Source organism: Ascaphus truei, chromosome 6, assembly GCF_040206685.1.
Source record: "Ascaphus truei isolate aAscTru1 chromosome 6, aAscTru1.hap1, whole genome shotgun sequence".
Lineage (NCBI taxonomy): Eukaryota > Metazoa > Chordata > Amphibia > Anura > Ascaphidae > Ascaphus > Ascaphus truei.
The window spans coordinates 115,007,711-115,026,656 of record NC_134488.1 but is presented as its reverse complement, the minus strand read 5'-3'; the positions used below and the strand labels follow the sequence as shown (position 1 = coordinate 115,026,656).

General features: G+C 43.7%; 1 protein-coding gene across 20 annotated transcripts in view; it reads right to left on the bottom strand.

Moving 5' to 3' along the window:
- EIF4G3 (eukaryotic translation initiation factor 4 gamma 3) overlaps window positions 1–18,946 on the bottom strand; it is a 101,762-nt gene that overhangs the window by 60,661 nt on the left and 22,155 nt on the right. For 18 of the 20 annotated variants that reach the window (XM_075605878.1, XM_075605880.1, XM_075605879.1 and 15 more), the window contains exon 2: window positions 1,413–1,482. In XM_075605878.1, coding sequence (XP_075461993.1) covers window positions 1,413–1,482 — 70 coding nt within the window. Of the gene's footprint in view, window positions 1–1,412; window positions 1,483–12,455; window positions 12,936–18,946 lie in introns of those variants that run through there. The other 2 variants (XM_075605894.1, XM_075605893.1) reach the window with 2 other exon arrangements.

Below are 18,946 nucleotides of genomic sequence, written 5' to 3'. Positions count from 1 at the left end.
AGTATTTGGTACAAATTTGAAATTGCAGGGAATCCTAGGAACACTGTTGAAACACACTGGTTTAGCTAATCCCCAGTAATCTCTGCTGACCCCAGCAAGAGACACATACTGCAAATGCTGCTGGTGTCCACACAAATCCAAGAAACGGGTAGCTTGCATGCCAGGCATTGTTCAGCACTGTGATCATTAATCAGTCAGAAGTCTGGGACAATTTTCTGATTTGATCCAAGGTATCAGTAGTTACATGTTACTACACTGACTTTATACTCCCTAAAATGCAAGAAGCACACAGTTCTGATGGTGTGCTGTTTCCTGAACTGATGTCATAAGAAACCTTAAGTGGACAAGACCGGACAAAGAAAGAGTATGCAAAAAAAAACAACAGATGTAGCAGACGTTATTGAATCTTATCGTACGATAATGCGTTATTGCAGGCACGAGTTGTAACGTGCGATTTGCAACACCACTACATGAAGCCGCAAGTTACAAAATACCGCAATATCGTACGTTTAACCACAACAGCGGACGCATCAACTCCTGCTATATCTGTACATCTGGATATCTATACGCCAGCAGTAACTGGTCGAATAAAAAGGAAAAAAAAAAGTGTTACTTACCAGTAAAACTAAAACTGGAAGATGTAGCGGACGATATTTGAAATTTGGCAATGTGAGGTTTACATAGCGACAGGCTTTCAAAGCTTTTAGAATGCACCATGTGGCAAGAATACAATGTAAAATACTGTATATAAGTCTTATTATATATCTCTATATCTATCTATATACAGGCATACCCCGCATTAACGTACGCAATGGGACCGGAGCATGTATGTAAAGCGAAAATGTACTTAAAGTGAAGCACTACCCTTTTTTTCCCCACTTATCGATGCATGTACTGTATGGCAATCGTCCTATACGTGCAGAACTGATGTAAATAACACATTTGTAACAGGCTCTATAGTCTCCCCCCTTGCGCACAGCTTCGGTACAGGTAGGGAGCCGGTATTGCTGTTGAGGACGTGCTGACGGGCGCATGCGTGAGCTGCTGTTTGCCTATTGAGCGATATGTACTTACTCGCGAGTGTCCTTAAAGTGAGCGTCCTTAAACCGGGGTATGCCTGTATCTATCAGTGTTAAAGAGGTCTTTCTATAGAGGCAAATTTACGTTACCAGTAGACGTGAACAACATGTAAAATTATAGAAATTTTACAAGTGCTGATCATACAGTTTTGTTGCTTCAGCACTCTACATTAGTCCGCTGGCAGAAACGTCTTGCAGGCTTCTCAAATGACGGTAGAGCAGACGAATGCAATGTGTGACAATCCTGCCACATAAGAGTTCAAATAATTTCTTCATCTGTTTGTGGATGGGGCGCAGCATAGCAGAGACAAAGCAGGGCCAAGACATACTTACAGTGCTGTAGACAGCAGAGGAAGTGAAGATGCGATCATCCAGGCTCTGCTGCAGGGCTCCCCGGGGAATTCTGTAATGCAGGTTAAGGAAGGAAAGTAAACCGTGTTTTGGGAAAAATACTTGTGCAAGGTGTCAGAAGAGCCCATACAAAATCTGGGATGAATATCTGGAAGAGTTAGAACAGGCTGATAAAGATGCACCAGTTGGTTAAGGCAACAAAAATACACTGCCTCTGCTTGAACACAGAAGTGCCTTTTAAAAACCCTCATTTGAAAAGAGACCTACTGCCCGATACACAGCTGAAGGAATGTGAGGAGTGCAGGAAATAGGTTTTCAATAGAACAGCAGTAGATCAGGTCCACTAACAACCCAAATAGATTACTCTTAGCTTTCTCTATTATCAGTCCATTTCACCCGAAATACAACGCCACATGCAGTGCCAGAAAGGTTTGCACCTAGGCACTCTGGTGAGGGCGTTTTAGAATAACCAATGAAGAACCCATTCATATTGTAAACTATGTTAGCAAGTTTGGTAGTTGTGCCTAAAACCTGATGTGTTTCAGGGTCTCCGGATTTGTAAAATCACTCAAAAAGAGACCAAATGAACACACTCGCAAGACACAGGTGCCACAGAGCAATGCTCTGTTTTCCAACATACAGTAAGTACTAGAATAACTGTACAATAGCCAAGCTGTTTGCGAACCATTCTTGGACAGGGACACAATGAATGCCTTGTTTGGCCTGAATTACTTCCTCAGACTATTTATTCCCCTCCTTTCGGTTTTTGTAAAGTGGATACACAGCAATGCAGCGTCTCAAGGAACTTAAATAACACGCAGGTTAACCTCACTGTGTTCAGCAATTCTTAAATGCCTCATTTTGTGTGTGTATTTCTGCTAAGCACAGCAGGGGTTAATAGAGAGATGAAGGTGAATATGCACAACAATACGCTTAAGGTTTTTTTTTTTTTTTTTTTTAGAACTAACGGGTTATTATATAAAAGTATTCATTTTCAGAATGGGTTCAATGAAATATCAAGCAATATATTGCCCTGGAGGCTACAGACCATTATGAAGGAGTACAAATCAAAACCATTTTTAAAATTTCCAAATAAATTAAACTCACAAACGTAATTAGTATGAAATCTGACTTGTTATTTTGCCTGTGTGGCCGAATATACTGCAGATTCCCTGGTTTGTGAAAAACAAAACAAAAATCATGGTGAAAAAGAGAATGTTTGTTGCTTGCCTCTGAAACTGGAGAGAGCTTAGATTGTAAACTCTTCGGGGCAGGGATTTCCTTTCCCATCGTCTGATTTTGCTGCACTAATTGTATTATAATTCCCTGTACTGTATTCTTTGTGAAGCGCCGAGTACACACTTATAAAAATAAAAGACATCCAATACATAAATTGGAACAGGTTAGTTTCTGGAGGGGGGGGGGGGGGGGAAAGAGAAATTTAGTAGATTTTTGTGAAGAGAACATTTAGATGTAAAACACATAGATGACTTCACTGCCTGGGTGTTCGTTTTTAAACAACGCATTGTCACGAGTCAGTTTTATGATTTGTACAGGAACCCTCAATGACTTCTTAGGCCTCGGACATGGTCAAAAAGACCGTGCTGAGCCGCGCTGAGGGGAAACATTATCCCTATCAGCGCGGCTAGAGACGGCACTTCCGCACGCTTCCGCAGGTGTGTGTAATTTCAGCCGACAGACCAATTTTAGATTTCCCGCTGAGGGAAGTGCAGGGCCGGTCACGTGACTGCCAGAAGCCAATGGCAGTCCTTGACGTCGACGCCGTGATGCGCTAGCCCCGCCTCCCACCCGGCACACAAGTGCGCTCGCTGGCGCTCATGCAGGGACAAGAAAAATCTCCTGCTTGAGCAGGAGCGTCAGCGCTGCCAAGCGCTCCTCCCTGCACCATGTCCCAAGCCTTATGCTGTTACATTTCCAAGATATGAACTGGCATTTCCTTCGATGTTTTGGAGTCAAGTCACGCAAACGTGTGCTCAACGCTTCTTTTTTTACAGGGGCCAAAAACGTGGCATCTGGAACCTTATACTCGCACTTAATAAAAATACACCTTGCGAGCACATTCGCATGTCTCAGACAGGGCTGCTACCCTGCCTTCCACCACCATCTCTTAACATGCAACGCTTCCACGGCAGCCAGGGATTCTGGGTAATTACATGCAAATGAGCACTCTGTGTGTCACCTTTTTTTTTCTTATCCATTTTAACATTGACCCCTATAAGCTTATGCCTGCGTATTACACAGCCGGTTTTTTTAAGCACAGCCTGGGTTAAAGAAGTGCAGAGCCAGTAACCCTACTCAGAGACAGCTAATTTTACCTTTTGAGTCTCATCAGTGTGAGGTTCGTTACACTGACTTTGTAATGCGAAGTTGGTAGTGGGTTTAACCGGACAATACAAGTTACTCACACTTAATATTGCTTTGGACAAGTCTGTTCTTAAAGCAGCAATCTACACTGCCCGCAATTTGTTTAAAAAAACAAAACAACTTTGTTTTTCCACTGTTCTTGGCTGTCACATTAAATGGAGAACTTCATTATGAACTTGTGAGTAGAGCTCTGCTTTGTACCTCTGTCTTAGGGGAGACCTGCACTTTGAAGGAATGGTTTGTGTTGTGTTGGCTGCACAAGCAGGATTCTCCTCGTCTGAAACTGTTTCCCCCGCACTATGGAATTGTACGTTAACTACTGATGACACTGTGAATAGAAAGCTGCCATGTCACGATAAAGCCAAGCGAAAAATAAAGTCAGCAGTCCAACAACCAAGGGGTTAACCGTCATATTAAAAGAACGATATTTGTGTGTCTTGTGCGTTTAACATGGAATGTCACGTGTTCCTGGCTGGAGTGGCAATACAACCATTAATAAAAACCACGACTTGGGTTTAAAAAGTGGGGGTTTGAATCCCTAAAACAGGAATCACCCAGAAGTGTTATAAGCAAGTGGATTTTCCTTTTTCATGGTGTTTTGAAGTTCCTAATATTATTTCCTGGTAATGAATTAGGGTTTTCTGCTTATTTTGTAAACTGTCTGCATCAGTGTACTGGTTGTCATAAAATACACACACACACACACACACACACACACACACACACACACACACACACACACACACACACACACACACACACACACACACACACACACACACACACACACACACACACACACACACACACACACACACACACACACACACACACACACACACGTCGGAGTGAGCCTGACTTGTGTGGCATTGTGGGTCTACAGGGCCAATACACTTTTTTGTAATATTTTTTTTATTATTATTAAATAGTGAGCAGTGCAGACTGCTGCTTTAAGATGACTGACTGTATTGTCAGTCTCCCCATCATAGTTTAATGGCCAAGGTGTTCTGTGTTTGTGTGAAAATTTCAGGAGAGCATAGGAGCTACCTTTGGGTCAAGCTTGGAGCTTACTTAAAATGTAAGAAAAGAGTTCTAAGCCAGTTATAATGTTTGTCTATCTGGCACTGGAACAAAGAAGTGCAATATTTAGTTCGAGAACTGCATTTTGGCATGAGGAGCATGACATCCGGAAACAAATACCAGTTACCTACGTGTGCTGAGACAGCAAGAGCAAAATGTTATAAAGGAAAGAAGAGCGGACAGGGGAAAAAACCCCAAAAGAACCAGGACTTCCAAGTTATTTCTCTCTGAACAGACACCACACAGAGATTGAACAGAAATGTCCTTTTGTCCCAGCAGGGTGCCGTCATGTGGGTGTTAGGAAGCATGATGTTATCTGTTGTTCTCCGTGCTTGCTTTTCTCTCAGCCGCCAGCGTGTGTGCCAAGACACTCCTCGCTTCTCAGTAAAAAGATTTTGGCTGAGCCTTGCGGCCAGAAAGCGCACTGCCTCAAAGGAGCAGGTTCAAATGGTCTGATCAATGGTTTGTGGCAGATTCACTAACCTGAAAACAGCAAGAAGGATGCATGCACTCTTGTACATGAACTCTCTGGTGTGATATGTTTAGATATATTGTGATATGTGGTGCCAATGCTGCTAATGGATACTATGGAAACGAACATTCAGTGCTATATTGGGATTTGTGGGGTTATCTGGGGGAATAATAGAATATACTATCCGTATGTGCTGAAAAGCACATGTAATACGTTACTTTATGTAGGGCAACGTGGTTCCAGACTTGTCTTATTTTGCTTATAAGGCAGTCTGCATCACAATGAAGTGCAACACTTTAATCTAAATGTATTTATGTAAGGTAATTACTTTGTGTGTTTTATATAGCAGGACAGATCTATACATCAATAAAAACAATGAAGGTCATTTGTACCAATGAATGCACTCCATACTTTTATTACGGTGTGCTGCCTTTATTCACAGTTGGGTTGTAAGCTTCTCACAGATTTCTTGTGCAGATCCATTTGCGCTATGCAAGCACAGCACGTACTGTAAGCTCTGTAACAGTCAATAATTATCCTCAAAGGCTAAATATGATGCGGTTTACAGACTTTTACTTCTCGGTCCTCTTGACCTTCAAAAACTGAACAAGTATCAGTTTTAAGAGAAGGATCCTTCACAATACAAAACAGAGCTAACATCTCTGTAATGATGCACTACAAGCAGCCATAGGAAGATCAAAGAGAATGTCGGCAGTCCTTGGAACATAGCCCAAATGTTACTGGTAATGCAACAAAAGGATTCTACAATGCTCTAGGCCAGGGGTGGCCAACTCCAGTCCTCAAAGTCCACCAACAGGTCAGGGTTTCAGTATATCCCTGCTTCAGCACAGTTGGCTCAATCTTTGGCTCAGTCTGATAGCCACCTGTGCTGAAGCAGGGATATCCTGAAAACCTGACCAGATGGCCACCCTTGCTCTAGGCAACAGAAGGTATACATACATACATACCACTTGTGAGCACATTCACATGTCTTAGACAAGTCTGCACCCCTGCCTTTCAACCATTATCACCCAGCAGAGCTCCCACTGCAGCAAGGGATTCTGGGAAATGACATGCAAATGAGCACACGTGTCACCTTTTGCCTGGAATATCCATACACATGGAGCCCATTTAAGCAGATGCTTCGCCGTTCACAAAGCTTTTAAGCACAGCATGAAACTAGCAAAGCAAGTCAAAAAAATAAAAAAAAGTGCTGGCCCTAGAAGAGCACCGGTTATTAAAAGGAAGCTGCAACAGGTTGTCAGGGGCAGCAGGCTGTTTCAAGGGCGACTACTTGTGACTTATTAGCACTTTGTAGCAGCATAATTTATGAAAAGAAGCGGATAGCTGCAATTCTCCCCAGAGACCACAGGAAGGATAATGCAGGTCAAAGTACTTGGCAGTTCTACACGGTTATAAAGATTGACTATTTGGAGAGAAGACATTTCTTTAAACTAAAAAGGTTACACTGTATATTTGCCCACTGCAGGATTTAGATTATTGCGATCGTTAAATTCAAAAGATTACAGCTACATGACATCCGAAGACATTATTAAAATGTTCCATTTTATACAAGTTGGAAAAACTGAATATATTGGAGTTCAACATGGTCTACTATTTAAGGATCAAGAATTGCTCATTGCAGCTCGTGTGGACCTCTAAAGTGAAACGTCAGTGATATAATTTATCAAATATATCTATTTAACGAGGTCACTGAATGGGTACGATAATAAATAGATCCTGGTTTAAAACGTGGTAAAAAAAAAAAAAAAACACTGTAGTGCATTTTCCCCCCCTATTAAATTTGAGTTTCTTGCTTTGAATGACAGAATATAAACTTCACTTTTGTGACCGTCCGTAGCCTCATAGATCCTAAAAGTCGTGTTTTCTAAGGTTGAAGCTACTTTTCTACATTTGTAGGGCCCATGAATGGAAATTAAAGGAGCAGTTCAACCGTCAGTTTTTTTATTTTTTATTTATACAACATTTATTTACAGATTGGAAGCAGGGGGTCTTCGTACCGTCCCACCCTCTGCTTCCCGAGATACTTACCCGGAACGGTGCGGCAGGTCAGACCCCAAAATGTTTAAAATCGCCTGCGTCATGTGGGCCAATAGGAAGTCCCAATTTCATAGGTTGCAGCTTCCCATTGGCCCCGCGTGAAGCAGGGGTTTTAAACCTCCATGAAGTACAAGCGGCACCGGGAAGTTTCTCGGAAACAGGAGTCCATGGGGCTGAAATTAACGTGTTTCAGCATCCGGAGACACCCCGTTTCCCACCTTTATTTATATAAAAAAAAAAAGGGTGGGGGGGTGGGGAATCCTTTAAGTCAGGGATGCGCAAACTTTCCCCGCTGCGCCCCCCGGCCTGCTCTCCCTCCTTACCTTGCCTTTGCAGGGTCACGACGTCATGTTGCCATGGCATCGTGGCGTCACGTGATCCCGCAGCGTCATTTGACGCTGCGTTGCCGAAAACAAGGGAAGCTGCAGAGACCTCACGCGATCCCCCGGCATTTAATTTAAATGCCTTGGGGTAGAGCGCAGGGACTCTGCAAATGCCGCGCCCCTCCCCCCCCCATAAAATCTCGTGCCCCCCCAGTTTGCGCACCCCTGCTTTAAGTAATACGCAGTCCTCTTCCTTGAAAACTGAACAGTACCAGAGATCTATGTGTTTAAAACTAAATGGGTATTGCTACATCAGCTCATTTGATATTGCTCACTTACAAGCAGAATCCAGGAGCACTGTGCGCCACTAACAAGAAGTGCAGATAAACTGACGGGTTTTGAAACAAAGTTCTGGCTGCATTCCAATTCCACGCTCAACAAATCGCAGCTTTCATTTCTACAGAACAGAAACTTTGTGCTCTATCGAAAGCTGTCTTTCCCCATTATCGCTTAGCATACAGTGCTTCCACTGCAGCAAAGGATTCTGGGAAATGACATGCAAATGAGCACACGAGTCACCTTTTGCTTCAAATCATTTTAACATGGACCCCACAGCTTTCCAGCACACCCTGGGTTAAAGTACAGAGCCAGTAAACCACATCACAGACAGCTATGTTGACCTTTTGGGGCTGGTTATACTGGCTTTGCAATTTGAAGCGGTGATAGGTGCACATTACATAAGTTATGGAGGAAAAACAAAGTGACAACATTTGAAAGAACTCCAGAGCTTGGCATTTGTGCAATCTTCGTCATTTTCCTTTTTAGGTTTTACTGGTAGGACTTTAAGGGAGTTCTTAACTATCTGGGCACAAATTCTCATAAGACTGTACTGTACTAGGTATTCTGAGGTAGAAAAAAGTAACAAGTCAGTCTTGTATTTTGTGAGACTGAACAATAAAAGCAAAACTTCTGCGGCTAAAAAGGCCTAAGTATTGTGTGAGAATTGTCCAGACATTTGTCCATATTATAAACAGATACCAGAAACAATGCGTTTGAGAATTCCTCCATAAAGGGAATGCACGTGTAAACATGGGAAGATACTAATATATTTCCATCATGTAATATTGAGGGATAACGTGGGGCGAGTTAAAGTGCAAAATAAACAACAACCAAAACAATGATTACGTCAATGTTTTCTAAAAATATTAGAAGGGCTTTTATATAATTATACGGGTTTCCAGGACCAAAAGTGCTGCTAAAATGTGTTGCTGACTTAGGCCTGGGACATAGCAGGTTCAACCGCGCTGAGCCGCGCTCCTGCTCTGCCTCGCCTGCTCAGAATGGTGCTGTTTTCTGTCCTGGCAGGCGATGCAGTGAGCGCGCTCTCGGGGCGGAGGCGTGTCAAGAGGCGGAGCGGGAGGCGGGGCTAGTCCCTAGCTCCCATTGGATGTGAGCGGTCACATGACCACTCCTCCGCTTCCCCGAGCAGCAAATGTTAAACTTGCGTGTCTCGGCAAATTTTCTGAGCCTCCGCACGCATGCGGAAGCTGATAGTATAGCCGTGCTGATGACAGATGCAGGGGGTTAGTGCATCTGCTCAGCGCGACTCAGCGAGGCTGAACCTACTATGTCCAAGGCCTAAGCATGCGTCCAGGGTGAATCCAGCTGGGTGGAGGCGCGCTGAGGGAAAGCGGGTGCTTTCCCTGGCCTTAGATCGCGTGCCGTCGGGGGGGGGGGGGGGGTGGAGGAGGGGGCTGTGACGTCACGGAGCTGGTTCGCATGTGACCGGCCCTGCGCTCCCATGAGCGCAAAAATCTAAAAATTTTCTAAGACCTACACTTCCGCAAGCGTGCGCGAGCCCCTGCTAATGCCGCTCTCATTGCGGCTGCAGGGGCTCACTGCCGAGCAGCAGCGCGCCTAAGCACTGACCATGCCCGAGGCCTTAGGCTTAGTCCATAGAAACTTAAGCCGGGCGAAGGCGTGCTGAGGCTCAGGGAAAGCGGTGCTTTCCCTGGCCTTAGAGAGTGCGCCGTCCATGGGCGTGTCTGGGGGCGGGCCAGTAATGTCACGGAGCAGGTTCGCCCTCATTGGGAGAACCGCTCACGTGACTGGCCCTGCGCTCCGGCGAGCGAAGAATCTTAACATTTGTTAAGACACACGCTTCCGCAGGCGTGCAGAAGCGTGCGCGAGCCCCTGGTAAAGCCGCTCTCATGCGCTGACCATGCCCGAGGCCTAGTGTCCTGCATGTACGCGGGAGGGGGGAAGCATTGCGGGTAGTTAAGCGCACAGGAAAGTATCGTTTTTTTTGTTTACTTAAGCACAGAGTGCGTGTGAGCCTTACATATAGCTATATATGTAAGTAACCGCCGCCCGCTCAGCGCTAGCGGGGACACAGCCTAAAAAATGAAACAACTGATGAGGGCATACACAGCTTTAAAGGAGTAACCCATTCTACATATGTGGGTTTTGTTTTTAATAAGTCAGTTCTGTAGTATTGGATAATATTTACTACTTTATAAAAAAGAAAGAAGAAATGTCATGCTTAATGACATTTTTAATGAGTTTTAATATACTGAGCATCCTTTGATTTCTATAGCAGGTTTTAACACTTTCCCAGCGGATGCAGGATCTGTGTAACACTTTCCTGTTTGTGATAATGTGTTAACAAAATTCCCAGCTGTTTGAGCTGCAAACTGTAAATGTTACCGTAGGAATATGAGGATACATTGTAGCTGCTGAGTTACTCTGACTGAAGGATTGATTTGAAACTGAAAGGCAACCATTTAGTGAACCCCGAGAAGCAGGATCTTTGGTGATCAATGATGAGAGAACTCATTATCGGCAGCATAGGTAATTAGTTTACCTATATTGAAATCAAAAGCTATATAAAAAGTGCTGCGCAGGCTGCCTCTAACATTTTAAAACAATGGAAGGATTGCCACAAAACAAATATTGCAAGATGGAAGAAGCCTCTTGGTGTGCGAGGAAACTGGCTGAGTCATTCCACAGGTTGTATTTACACTTAAATAGCAGGCGACGGGGAATACAATTCATTATTGGGCCACATGAAAGCTCTAATGAAGCAGAGATATAAAACGCCTATGGCATCCAAAGTCTATTCAAAGATCACACAAGGAACACTGTGAATCTGACTATTATGTTATTTTTTAGTAGCAGAGTTAAACATCTCTATATAAAAGCATGACATAATAAAGTACATTGAGCCCTTCTATCTAGGCCTAGGGTGTAATTCTCAAACCAACCAGTTGAATTCATATATAGTGAGCTGTGATAGACTCGGGGGAAACGCGAAGAAGATATTTATTCCATGCACCCGTCACTTCTCTAATAAATGTTTTCCAGCAAAATGGGTAGATAAAGTAAAATAATGCTCATTAGTGATGCAGTGTCACTGTAACGGGGTTGAAGAGGAGATGTGTAATGTTTAGGAAGCTCAGTACACCATTTCACCTACAAAAAAGAAACCTGTTGGTCTATTAAAGCTGCAGTACAGTCTTTTTTTTTTTTTTTATTTTTTTTTTTACTTCAATAGTTTCATGTGTGCAATCTCTACCTAAAGAACTGTATAGCTGCAGGTCAATTCGTTCCCCATGTATTGATCGGCGAAATTTGGTGAAATCATTAGTGAAGGGATCTGTTTTTCTTCTGCTTCTTTCTCTCAGTGGAAGCTCATGAATATTCATGAGCACTCCTGCCCTGACATGTGCTAGAGGGAGGGCAGGGCTGACAAATGGGTGTGCCAGGGCTTGTGACAGGACATGAAGGGGCAGTGCCTTAGCAAATGGTTGTTAAAATAGAATACACGAAAATTGGTCTTTCAAAGTTGTTTTTTTAAAAACAGAAAATGCTAAAAGTATTTTTTCTTACTACAGAACTGATTTATTAAAAGAAACACACATGCAGGATATTGACTGAACTGCAGCTTTAAAAGGAATCACAGCCTGCACCAAATCTGCACTTCACTGGAACTAGAACTTTAACACAAATCAAGTTATATATAAAACAATAAATACAAAAAAGGACTGTTCCCTGCCCCATTCCATAAGCTGCTGCAGACAGTTCTGTTTTCTATACTGTATTAGTTTCAATCTTCTCTGGTGCAAGATTTTTGTTTACCTCTGCTATAGATTTTACTGAAGAACTTCCTCATTTCTACTAAAGCCACAACTTGCCAGTTTCAGAGAAGATCCTGCTTTCTAGCTCTCTTTCTCGATAAACTGTTTCAAATCTTATACCTTAATGTACTTGTAGGAATGTACAATGTCATTTTTATATAAAAGTACCCTACTGTCTCCTGTGCTGTATCACTACAAGTCATTTGCCAAGTGTATTAATTTCTTTCGTCAACAATATAAAGTGTAACTACCTCACTATCTCAGTAACAGGCCACCCTTTGATCCTCAATAAATGAAACTTTCACCATATCTGTATTAACCATTGTGGATGCAAAATAATAGTAAAATACAAATCATAATTTAAAAAGAACCTGCTAAATAGAACAATGACAATCATAACAAATACACACATCCAAAATGTGTTTACAGAATAGTGTGCACACACACACACACACACACACACACACACACACACAAAGTGGTAAACACTGCAATTGGACACTGAAGCACTTAATTCACTCTAATTGCTTTATCCCAGAAGTGGTATAATGAAAATGTTATTGCATACCTGTATGTGCAGTCCAGCTTTTCCCATCAAACAGGTTCCCAACAGCTTTTGCTTTCTTTCCACCCCCCAAGGAAGAAGACTCGCCCCTGTGACCTTTTCCTTTCCCTCTCTCTCAGTGCAGTGGAAGCGAGCACAGACCGACTAGGATCCCGACAATGACAACATGAATCTACAGACAGCTGTGATTCCCGGCTCGCTCCGCTCCAGCGTGCTTGCCTGTTATGATGCAGGAGGATAATGAGCACGTATGTGCTCCGGCAGTTTGTGCTAATGTAAACTCAAAGGTACAAGGATCACATGAGCGCTACCAATCACAGCTTCTGTGAAAGCGGCAGCACAGACGCCTGTCTTGAGCCCTGCTCTGTTGCTTGGTATTAAGCAGGGTGGAAGAGTAGCCTGTCAGAAAAACACATGCCCCAGCAACACCAGCCACACGCAATAGCAGTGAAAGGACATCTAATCCCAGACCAGGAAGAAAAACACTGAATAGATCTGGATGGGGTTACTTGAAGACAAAGTAGGCAGGGCTTATAATCTACACAGCAACAGAGGGAGTTATCCTTGAAAAAGCAGCTGATCCCGTGTACAGGAATCTATACACATGCCTTCTAGGATTGGTGCCAAATTACTTGGGGGGGAAAAAATAAATAAAAATAGGCAGATGTGTGTAAATCCCCTGAAACCCAACACAATGGAGAGCTCTCTCTTCTGGCATCTCACAGGCATTAGGGCAGGCAGTGGGAATCAGTAGTTATATTGAATTGGGGCTCTTTTGAGGCAATTTAAGGAAAATAGTCTTCCTTAAGGGTGACAATCTTCCTCAAGTGTAAAATACACGCTACCCTTAATGCAGATGGGTTAAAATGGGAAGCGCAAGCTTCTTGTGAAAAAAACAGGAGTAGGTTTCTATTCTTGGGGGTTCTGATTTATTTTAATTGTATCTGGCCATTATGCTGCCATCATTTGCCAGACAAAAGAACAAAGGAAAAAATCTGGATGTACAATTAGGCTGGATATTCAACTTTTTACAAATAGATTTACCACAAAAGTGACTAGGTAAAGATAAAAAGTCCAAAGCATGAGACATTAAAACTTAAAAAAAAAAAATAATTGCTATATGGGTTTGGGGAACACTCTTAGAAAGTATGGACCCGACTATTGGGGGGGGGGGAGAGAGAGGAAGAGGGAGAGGGAGAGAGTACTGCTGTCATAGTACCAATAAAATATTTTTTTGCCTGTTTTTGGTATGCATATCCGATATATAATATAAATTAATTAAAGGGATCACCTACATTTAGCCCACTAAATATGCCACTGCCCTAAATTCACTTGGTCCTTGACTGCCCCCTAACCCCTGGTGGGTTTGCGGTACCAGAGTGCAACGCCCCATCCGGTAAATCAAGATCATGTGATTGTTACATCACTGCGGTGACGTGAACGGAGCATAATCTTCTATTCAGCTCTACTGTGGATTGTTGATCGCGTTATCGCCTAAAACCCCCCAGCAAAAAGTCGAACGTATACGGTACAATCATATGGTCCTTTAGGGCAGGGGCACACAATATTTTGGCACTGCCCCCCCCCACCTACAGCGTCAAATGATGCCGTGGTGGGGGGGGAGCAGTCACGTGACACGCGGCATCATTTGACACTGCGTTGCTATGGTGACGTCATCTGCATCAACATGTCATCCGAGTCAAGGTAAGAGATACTTACAGAAGCATCGCGCGGTCCCCGACATTTAACTTAAATGCCTTGGGGAAGAGAGTAGAGACTAAGCGCCCCTCCCCCTCTCCCCCCAGTTTGCACACCCCTGCTTTAGGGTGTCAGTCATTAGGACGTACACCCAGTGGGCACTCAAGGGATTAAGCAACTCCAATGCCAATACCAGTACCTTCCCTAGGATAAAAAAACACTTCAGTCTGATGTTTATCCTCATGATCAGTATTGTTTTACTTGTCATCATTTTAGGAGTGTGTTGGAAACATTAAATTCGATGTTAGTTCATTTTGCAAGGTGTTAAAGCAGAAGTCAAGCTGCCGTTTAAAAAAAACAAAACAAAAAAACCCCTTTAAATATGTGCATCAATACAATCCACACAATAAGTAACTAGCCAAGTTGCAGATCCATTGGCAAAGGTTCGGCTCGGGGGTTCACTAAATGGCGGTCAGTGCAGCAGAAGAGGACCAAACAAAGTTTTGTGGGGAAGATCATGTGACCAGGCAGTCATTAGATACAATTGGTGCACTGCTTGAGGGCAGGGCTCAAAAGGGGTGTGTCAGAGCATGTTTCAGAAGAGGAAGGGGATCTGACTTTGTAAATGGTTGCTATATAAACAAGAAATGTTTGTTGCATTATAATGCATAAAAAAATGTAATTCAGAGTTGTTTTAAAAAAATGCTACAAGTATTTTCTCATAGTTCTGATTTAAAAAAAACACACGTAAAATATTGCTTGATCTTCAGCTTTTAAAAAAAAAAAAAAAAAAAAAGTGCAAAACCACGTAGTGAGCCAAGACACAACCTTCTCATTTGCTTCCTTAAACTAACCAATCCATGCCAACAGCAAATACTGGGCTCCTTCTGTCTCTCTGGAAATTATTAATTGAAATTCTTTGGGTCCTCTGAATGAGGTAGTGTTTGTTAATTAAGTTTTATTTACCCTCATCTCACACTGTCGGAAGTGGGAAAGAAGGGGCTTTGCCTGTATAAACTTGGACACGGCGATATCAGACAAAAGGGAGCAGTCACAGGTAACCAAACCCCTCCCACTCCAAGCCTGCTCACTACAATTACAAAATGATAAAGGATTTAAAAATACTTGTGTCAAATTTTCGTTAAAGAAAAGCAAGCAAACACCTTTGCTGCCATGTGGTCGCTTGTGGTAGGAATTGTATGGTCACAACTGGCTCCCAGTGACGTGCACAGAAAAGGGGGTTCTGCTTCTCATGGTCCGATCCACCGCTGTGATAGAACAGTGCACGTTAGGAAAATAGCATGCCCGTCCTTAATGGCATACAAGGAAAATAGAAAATGGCAGCGAAAGGATCGAGTTTGACTTTCCAATAACCACAATTCATGTAACCACCACGGGGAGAATGTACAGTTCAAACATTGGATCAAAGTGGACTACGGCCGAGTCCATAGTCTGCGCGTGCACGAGAGCGACGGCGCAGCCGATTTCACGCAACAAAATAATTTGATTTTGTTGGGGCGAAGGCCGGGTCATGTGAGCGGTTCAGCCAATGGGGGCGTACAGCTCACGTGACATCACGGGCACGCCTCCACATCGAGTCTCCTCCTCCAGATCCCAGACGCTGCCTCTGCAGCAGGCACGACGCTGTGCTCTCCGTCGCACGCACACTATATCCGAGGCCTAATGAGAGATGTTGAATAGATTTAAAATGCAGGTCTGAGGCCCTTTTGCAGGTGTTTGTCTTCAAAAATATTGAATATGTATGTGGACAGTGTTTATAAGCATTGTAACTGGTAGGTAAGGTGGGCGTTACCTTCCTTATCTCGGTGTTCTCTCCCTTATCATTGTTCCCTTACTTAATTGGAGGTGGCGTGCATTCAAAGTCTCCACTCCAAAGAAACACATTAAGACTTTGAAAAAACAGCTACAGTATACACACCTAGTGGGTTCTCCTACCCCCCCCTTCCCCCGTATCACTCTTCTCCTCCTTAACCCACACACACATGAAGTCTGATAAATCCAGTAATGTCACAGCAGGAAAGCTGACAATGGGAAGAGAGAGAGAGTGGGGAACAGGAGGGGTGGGGGGGGGGGGGGGTGGCGAGGACAGAAAGCAGCAACAATAACCCAGCACACAGACTGTGGCAAAATACCCCGTGCTGAAAGGGGTCTTTGTCCTGGTATTCAATGGGGCCTTTACAAAGAATCAATGTAAAGTATAAAAATCTACTAGACACAATGGTCCTGGAGAAAACTAGAATCTATGCAGGTTAGGAAATAATTATGCGCTGTACATGAGCTTTTAAGATTACATTGCCCTCATCCCAGTATGGAACCATCCTCAAGCACAGCAATATCACTGTATAACATGTTAAATATCAACAGGTTTGCAGTTTAAAAACCCCACAAAAAGAAATAAAACCAGATTGAACACATACTGGTATCCTGTACATGTTTCCATATTTAGCTAAACATCTGAAAGCCCCCTCATTTTTGGAAACGGATGTATTATAGAATAAGAGCTCCTACACATGAACAAGTGAATGTAATAGTCTTAGGATACCCCTGATACAATGTATCATGTATTCTCATGCAGAAATGTAGCAGCGTCTTTCCCACACTGGGCACAAGTTAAAAAGACGCAATCCAAGCAGTTTCCCCCCCCCCCCACCCTTATTTTTAAAACAGGTTTGAAACAAGGGGGTCTCCGGAACTTACCCCCATTCATTTCAGCTCTGGAGACCCCCTACTTCCAGATATACTTACCTCCGAAGGGGGTGCCGGTATCTCCTGCAAGTTTTCCCGCTTCCTTGGCACATGGGCCAATAGGAAGCTGTACCGGATGACGTCACCGCTTCCTATTGTCCCGCAGGGCACGGGAGCTTTGAAAAGCAGACATATAGTGAATCCGGGAGTGGCTACCACCCAGAGCGGAAATTAATGGTGTTCAGCCCCAGAGACCCCTTGCTTCAATTCTGTATTTAGAAAAAAGGCTTGTATTGCCTCTTTAAACTACGATTACTAAAAGGTAAAATGGTGGGTGGCATTTGATGACAAGGATTGTTCCCTGAAACGTTATGCCTACACCACACCCCATTAGTATGTTGCAACGCTGTCATTATTTCTGCCGATTTTTCTTGTATATTGTACCACTTGTTACATGATCAATGTTATCTTGTTTCCACTAAAATTATTTTTTCGAAATTATATTTGGAGCACAGTGTCTTATTTCTTGTGCATAACACGTTTGAGGCAGTGCAGGGTTTTCTCCACCTAGACACTTCGCACCATATTTATTGATTTTTCATTAATTTTATTTTGAATGGGTTATTGTAGCATCCCAGCGCTGCGACACTGAAGGTACCGTATTAGTGGAAAATAAAGTATATAAACCTTAAAATAGAAACAATGTATATTGCTTATTTATAAGAAAATACATGTTTTAAACAACATTGCTCCTCTTGCCACAGTCAACCAGCCTAAGGCTGCGATTATAGTGCAGGCGCACCACAAACACAGATGAGCGACAGCGAATTTTGAAAATACAATTCAAATAGTTTTTTTTGCGCGGCGGCCACGTCACGTGAGCGGTTCAGCCAATGAGGATGAAACAGACGCGTACGCCACGCCTCCAGCCCTAGTGCATGTTTCACGCGTGGCATGCACTAAAACCGTGGCCCAAGTAAAACGAAAGATTCCAACTTTCTCTCTCACTCCCTGCTTCTCTTTGCTATAACTGAGACCTGGCTCACTCAGTCTGACTCTGCTCTGGAAGCTGCCCTCTCCTACGGTGGCCTTTCCTTCTCCCACACTCCGCGCATTGATGGCAGGGGTGGAGGCGTGGGGCTCCTGCTCTCCTCTCTCTGTCGTTACCGAAACCTTCCTATTCCTCCCTCTCTTGCTTTTCCCTCCTTTGAGGCTCACGCTGTCCAGATTTTCTCTCCTCTCCCTGTTCATGTGGCGGTCATTTATCGCCCACCTACCTCTACTCATACCCCTTCTGCCTTTCTCTCTCACTTTGAATCCTGGCTCTCTTTCTTCCTCTCCTCAGACTCCCCTGTTCTTCTCCTTGGGGACTTCAATTGCCACATTGATGACCCCTCTCTCCCTTGGGCTTCCCGCTTTCTTTCTCTAACCTCTTCTTTTGGCCTTCAACAGTGGACTGCAGCCAGCACCCACAAGGATGGCCACTACTTAGACCTGGTTTTCACTAAGAACTTCTCTCTCTCCGATTTCTCCATTTCCCCTTTTCCTCTCTCTGACCATCATCTCATCTCATTTTCTCTATCTCGCTTCTCCCCTTCGCCACCTCCATCTACACCCCGGTTCTGCAGAAACCTGCGCTCTATTCACTTACCTGACTTTTAGTCCACTTTACGCTCCTCCCTCTCCTCTCTCAGCTCTGCTACAGACCCCGAAAACCTGGTCAGGAACTACAACTCTGTCTTGTCCTCCTCTCTTGATCTACATGCCCCACTTTCTCTCTGCCGCACTCGCCCTTCTAACCCTAGACCCTGGCTAAATTCCCACACACGCATGCTGCGTTCCTCCACTCGTTCCTCTGAACGCCTCTGGAGGAAGTCTCACACTCTCGCAGACTTCCTTCACTACAAATTTATGCTATCCTGTTTCAACTCTGCAAGCTAAACAAGCCTACTTTTCTGCACTAATCAACATGCACAAGTCTAACCCACGCCGACTGTTCTCTGTCTTTGACTCTCTACTCAAACCACCCTCAGCTGCCTCTCCTTCCTCCATCTCCGCTCAGGACTTTGCTGACTATTTTAAGGAAAAGG